This window comes from Paramormyrops kingsleyae, chromosome 11, assembly GCF_048594095.1.
Source record: "Paramormyrops kingsleyae isolate MSU_618 chromosome 11, PKINGS_0.4, whole genome shotgun sequence".
Classification (NCBI taxonomy): domain Eukaryota; kingdom Metazoa; phylum Chordata; class Actinopteri; order Osteoglossiformes; family Mormyridae; genus Paramormyrops; species Paramormyrops kingsleyae.
In genome coordinates, this window is record NC_132807.1 from 27,729,263 (window position 1) to 27,735,343 (window position 6,081).

At 41.4% G+C, this 6,081-nt stretch overlaps 1 protein-coding gene across 3 annotated transcripts; it reads left to right on the forward strand.

Moving 5' to 3' along the window:
• Positions 1-248: 248 nt before the first annotated feature.
• On the forward strand, positions 249-5,730 carry irx6a (iroquois homeobox 6a). Of its 3 annotated transcripts, XR_002835570.2 has the most exons (6): positions 249-1,069; positions 1,935-2,189; positions 2,635-2,744; positions 3,019-3,314; positions 3,620-5,061; positions 5,226-5,730. XR_002835570.2 is itself a non-coding variant. In XM_023790315.2 (5 exons), the coding sequence occupies exons 1-5, from the start codon at positions 1,004-1,006 to the stop codon at positions 4,267-4,269; spliced, it is 1,377 nt and encodes a 458-aa protein (XP_023646083.1). In that variant the 5' UTR covers positions 249-1,003; the 3' UTR covers positions 4,270-5,730. The 3 variants fall into 3 exon arrangements, 2 of the variants coding, with proteins under 2 accessions (XP_023646083.1, XP_023646084.1); XM_023790315.2 differs by having other exon boundaries at positions 3,620-5,730; XM_023790316.2 differs by having other exon boundaries at positions 1,985-2,189; positions 3,620-5,730.
• Positions 5,731-6,081: the final 351 nt, after the last annotated feature.

Sequence of the window (6,081 nt, forward strand, 5' to 3'; positions counted from 1 at the left end):
AGGGAAAAATGGGAACATCATCAGCATTAATTTAGGGCCGGACCTCTGGCCGGGACTGTCGACATCGGAAAGGCGTTGGAAAAGTGTCAATCTGGAAAAGCGACCCAAGGGAGTAGAGCAGTGTTTGCTCAACTTATTTTCTGCTTCCCGCTGAATGAAAACAAAGCTGTACCTTTAAGTGTACTTTAACCTGAGTCAGTTAAAGGCAGAATCTGACGTCCCAAAGCGTCTGTCCCTGCAACTGCACCGCTATTAGTAATTTCTTTTAACTGCTTGATACATGCACGGATAAAGGTGTTTTAAAAGGCGTACAGATATGAATCGATGCATAAGGCAGTCTGCATTAAAAACTATTACTACAATAATATAGCATCGATAGAAAACATTCGTTTGATATACACATGATAATTTAAACAAACGATCGTATTTACATGGCAATGCGCGTTCACAGAGAAACTTACACTGTGTTTACCGAACAGTTTCTAGTAGCCGTCGGTATGTTTCCTTAATTCGTACATTTCTATCGGAAAGGAGCGTGTCATATTAAGTTAACGGGATGCGCACCTTAAGGAAGCGCGATGTTAGATGCGATTGGTAAAGACATTATTCTATCCGTGCGGCCGTGCCGTTCCGGGATTACAGTGACGTCACATTGATACCCTTGCATGGATGAATGCTAAAGAACTATAGAGGCACAAATAATAGCACAAGCAGAGTCCATATCTTGCAAGTCTTAGGATATCCTTTAAGCCCTCTTCAGCCAAGGCACAATAATATTTTTTGTGGCTGATGCAGTTTAATATTGTTTGCTACTCTTTTTCTTTGGAGGATTATCTACATACATCTGTGTATGTGAAAACTATTTGCTGCTTTAAACAGCTTCAAGCCTTCTTCTTAAGTGCAGTCATCTATTATTGACAAAAGGCCGTGCGTGGAAATGTCTGTGAGAATGTGCATTTGAAGTGCATTTGGTTATAATCGATCAAAGGGAAGATAATTGCTGATGGTAACAAAAGAAGCAGCCATGTCTTTCTCGCAGTTCGGATATCCTTATAATACAACTTCACAGGTAAGGAAAAATACAATATTGTGTTTTCTGCCATTACACCTGAAGCAGCAAGGTGTTCGGTCTATTACTGAGGATAATTTATATATCTATTATATTCATATTATGTTTTACATAAGTTAACGTTAAAAGTGCATTAAAATGCGGGGCATCTTCAAATATATTTTATTATTGCTAAAACAAGTATGCCAATATTCCGGTGGTTTAAATTTAAAAGATTGCGAGCGGATTATAAAAGTAAAAAATATTTACACTGCTATTAAGGGAACAACTAACTTCAAGCACAATTTGACGTTTAGCCTGTTAGCTGTTGTTGCAGTTATTAACATTGCCTTCGGCGTATTTTGATATATTTAAACACTTTTTGAAATTATGCAGTATAGCGTACAATTGCAAATTCGATTTATCGGACCGGCATATCCAACAATCAATACACTCAATAGTGGAAGTTTACGTGATATATTATTTGAGGGAAACTTTTTTTCAAAGTTGAAACCCTTACTTATGTCAACTCTGTCCGTACATGGCTGTGGCGATGACAAACAATTTCTCTCGTTCTTTAAAACGTATTGCCGTGAAATAAAATGCTCAGTCTTGGTATTTATATTATCTGCATAAATTCACGTCATTCCATCGTTACTCAAGTTATATAACATATTCCATTTAAGATCTGTAATTTCATGTAAAGCATACATAAAAGGCCATGTTGTTTTGCATGTAGTTATGTCTTAAATCTATAACTTGATATATTCTACTGCTCACCTCTTGTGGCCTTTCTCTAAAATATTGTAGAGCCAGATCATTTATGAAGAGAATATAGCCTACAGCCCACACGACTGACATGTGTATCAAAATTCTCTTTACGCAGTTTTTCGTGTCGGCAAACCCCAGTACGACTTGCTGCGATTCGATTTCCAGGTCGGTCTCTGATGGGTCCGGCGGTTCCCAGACTGCAGCTGCGTTTTGCTGCCCTCCTTACGAGAACCGACTGCTGGCGAGCACACGGGGCGAGCTGAACGCGGCTCTCGGGATGTACGGCTCGCCTTACGCGGCAGCAGGCGGTCAGAACTACGCCAACTACTTCCCATACAGCACAGACCCCTCGGCGCTCTACTCCACGCTGGTAAGTGCGCACTTTCGTCTGACTCATCGATCCTTTTCGACGTGCTTATCGATTCTCATTGTTTTAATAATGTTTCTGCCTCTATCTTGAGCTTTAACTACTGTTACTTGTTTAACAAGTACAGAAGCTTTTTTAACGCGGTGAATAACATTTCTTGGATTAATGGTTTAACTAGGTTGACTGTATTATGCAGCTGTTAAGTTGGGGAAAATATGATGATTAGAAAGAATTAGCTTCCTATTTTAATATGTGACTATATTTCATGGTAAAATTTTAAAAGCTACAATTGCGGCAATTGTAACACTTTCCATCGCGCACTGAGACGTTACTGTAACAATATATAACCTTGTCTGTAATGCATTTGAAGTTAAATGGTTTAGCATTTAAAGAGTGACACACATACCTGCAGTTTACCTTTGAATTGTGACAGCTCTTACGGTCTTAGACCCCACAGTACGACATCAAGGATGGCGCTGGGAATTTGCACTCGTCCATCACCCAATCGGCTGCCTATTATCCCTACGATCACTCTCTAGGGCAGTACCAGTATGACAGGTACAAACGTATCATTCTTATCTTAATTACAACTGTCCTGTTAATTGTAACAGTATCCAGCTATAAAACTATGCCAGAAAACTAAAGAATGCTTTCCAAAGAAATTATATAGTTTTGCATTAAACATTTCTAAGAATATCAATACTTCTTGTGTTTGTTTTTACAATGCACAGCTTTTGGAAGTAGTATTGTGACGTAACTGCACAGGATACACATATGATGTGGTTGTTCTGTGATTAAAGCTGATGGCTTCCATCTGCGATTGAAATGGCAGGTACGGAACCGTAGACTTCAACGGATCGTCGAGGAGGAAGAACGCCACGAGGGAGACCACCAGCACCCTAAAAACCTGGCTTTACGAGCACCGCAAGAACCCGTACCCCACCAAGGGGGAGAAAATCATGCTGGCCATCATCACCAAAATGACCCTCACCCAAGTGTCCACCTGGTTCGCCAACGCCAGGAGAAGGCTAAAGAAGGAGAACAAGATGACCTGGGCGCCCAAGAATAAAGCTGGGGAGGACAAAAAAGATGACCTTGAGAAAAGCGAGCAGGAGTGTGTCAGCAAAGGTGAGCATCTCTGCTTCCTGCATATATCCGTCAGGATTTGCTTACAGAGGAGTAATAATAATATTAGTAATAAATAATGCAATAAAATCTTGTATTTTAGTGACGAACAGCCACCCAGTCAGTGTTTACAGTTAATAATCAGAACCCAAAACCCATTCAATACACAGGTGGTTTATGTCTCAGCCCATGCTGTAACCTGCTTGGTAGCCAAAGGCTACATTAAATGCAGAGGCTCCCAGCAGCTTCTCTTTGTGATGCTCTGGCAAACAGCCTTTTCTTCAGTCTATGCCTTTATTTACGCCTAGACTCCAAGGTGTGTAAGGACGACAAGGGCCTGCGGTTGAGTGACTTAGAAGACATGGACGATGAGGACTGCGACAAGCTCGGTGATGACTGTGAGAAAGGCTCCCGTGAACAGCAAGACCTTAACTCCAGTTTGCCTGGGGAGCCCGCAAAGAGGGACTATGGCAGCACCCTGACTTTCCCCAGCTGCTTCCACACGTTCGGCAGCAATAACAAGGGCGCGGCGGCAACAGCGTCCGACTTCCTGGGCCCCTGTGTAGGCAAAGTGCCGGCTGCGGCCCTGCCGCTGTTTCAGGCAGCGGGGAAGTCCCTCATCTGGTCACCGGCGCGGACCGCAGACGTTAGCGTACCACCAGGTGCCTCGCATGACGGTGAACTCATAACCGAGGCTCTCGGGATGGACTGCCGGCTCCAGACAGCCAGGCCCCCTGCATCCAGTGCTGGCCAGTGTGGGGACACGGCCGGTCAGCGGGAACCCGTGACTGTAGCCCCCGCAGCAAGCTCGTTCCACGAGGGACCATCCTCCCACAGCAAAAGCTACGGCCACTCCAGCTTTAACCAGAAGAGCCTGCACAGCAGATCCTACTCCCTGCTCCCGGACACATGCCAGTACCTGTCAATGGAAGGAGCCCCAAGAGCACTGACTCGCTAGCCAGAATCCACACCGGGAGCCCTAACCACACGCATCTGCTCTGTCTGCTCTTCTTACATTTAACAGATGCAAATATTTGCTCTGCTTACACTTTCTGATTGCCGACTCCTGCAACATCTCATGCAGAAAACCTGTATTGTGTTTCTATAGGACATGATTTGAGTTTTTCCCCCTATGCTAATATTTTGAAACTTATTGTGTTGGACCCACTTAATCTGAAAAGATAGGATGTATATTATTGGCACACGCATATAAACTTTGTTATTCAGTTACATGATTTTTCCTTAATAACATTTCACACAACATTTTTATTTGATTTACTGTGGTGAATCAAATGACCATTAAAAAAAAATAAGTTTATTATGTGATTATTCCGAAGTATTCGAACCATCGCTATATCTGCCCTTGTGTCAACTATACAAATATAATCAAGCAGATACCTGCACGCGCAGGCAAATCCACACACTGATTTCGCTTTTTATTTACTACTGATTTTACTGCAGTTACTTATTCGTAACCCATCAAGCAGGCAGAATTGTTTGATTAAATTTTCTGCATTTGAAGTTCAACGTTGACAAAACCTTTCCTTCATCGCTTCTCGTATATTAAGATAAATCCAAAATATTTCGCAAGCACTAAGCTTTTGAAGGATTGCTTACACCTTGAAATACATTAAAAGTTGAAGTTTAAAACTTTATTTAAAGACACAGACCCACAATATGCCCTAAAATCAAATGACTGCTTCCGGTTTCCAGGAAAGTCCATTAAATGCAATTTAAAAACGGGGTCGAGGTAAATTACAGAAAAACACAATCATACTTATGCATATCCTGTATTTAATTTAATAGAATAACTGATCTGCTTCCAGGGCCTGCAGTTTCAAATTCGCAATTGCTGCTGTATCTTTATATATATAATATGTGACTTTTTCCTTTACTCTGTTGGCCAACGTGCAGTTTTCAAACGGTGGGACACCAATACAAATTATGCACTGTGGACCGGCGATTTAGAAACGATCTTCCAAGCCGTCAGCTGTGAACAGTTTAAACATTTTGAACGCTGTCAGTGTTAGACGTTTTTTGCGACTGTAGAGGCAGCCCCGACTTTTGCACAATGTTGTTTTTACGGTCATGTGGACTATGTGAAAGATATATATTTAAAAAACGACTGATGTATGCACTTGGCAATCGTAGTCGGGCAATTTGAACAATTAATTTATTTAATTTATGAACCATTTTGTAATGTGTTTTAAGTTGTTAAATTTTGCATCGTTTCGAAGTTGCTTACATGTGATAAGTGTAATTTGTTTCAATTTGATTGTTAGCTTATAATGCAGGTACTTTTGTTTGTTGTTTGTTGCATATGGAATGGTATACTGTACTATATTGCCTGTCAATGTATAAAATAATATCTGTGTTTATTTTGGTTGTGGGAAAGCATTTTGGCCATGTCGGAAATTTTTTTATAACAATGCATTTTACAAGACACAAGCTTCTGGGTCGTGATTTCAGGGTTCACGTCGTATTAAAGGATTGAAAGTTTTCCTTGATCAAAGTTCGTTGTCAGGCGGCTCAAAAACTAGAACATTGCGGGAAGGTCATAATCCAGTCAGAGGCATGAATGCGCTTTACATGGCCGGACAGAAAGGAAACATCATCTCGTCATTGTTTATATTTAATTGGAAGTGACATCAAACATTTTGTTACTGTTCGGGCTAACAACGTAGCAAGAATACGGGATGAATGCATCTTTGTGCCCGTTGCAGGGGGACCCGTTGCAGTAATTTAATAATTGTGGCAACCAGGAGGTCGC

Coding starts and splice junctions, on each gene's coding strand:
- irx6a (XM_023790315.2), top strand. CDS start 1,004: ATGGTAACAAAAGAAGCAGCCATGTCTTTCTCGCAGTTCGGATATCCT. Junction 2,190..2,634: donor CGGCGCTCTACTCCACGCTG/GTAAGTGCGCAC, acceptor TTACGGTCTTAG/ACCCCACAGTACGACATCAA. Junction 2,745..3,018: donor GGGCAGTACCAGTATGACAG/GTACAAACGTAT, acceptor TTGAAATGGCAG/GTACGGAACCGTAGACTTCA.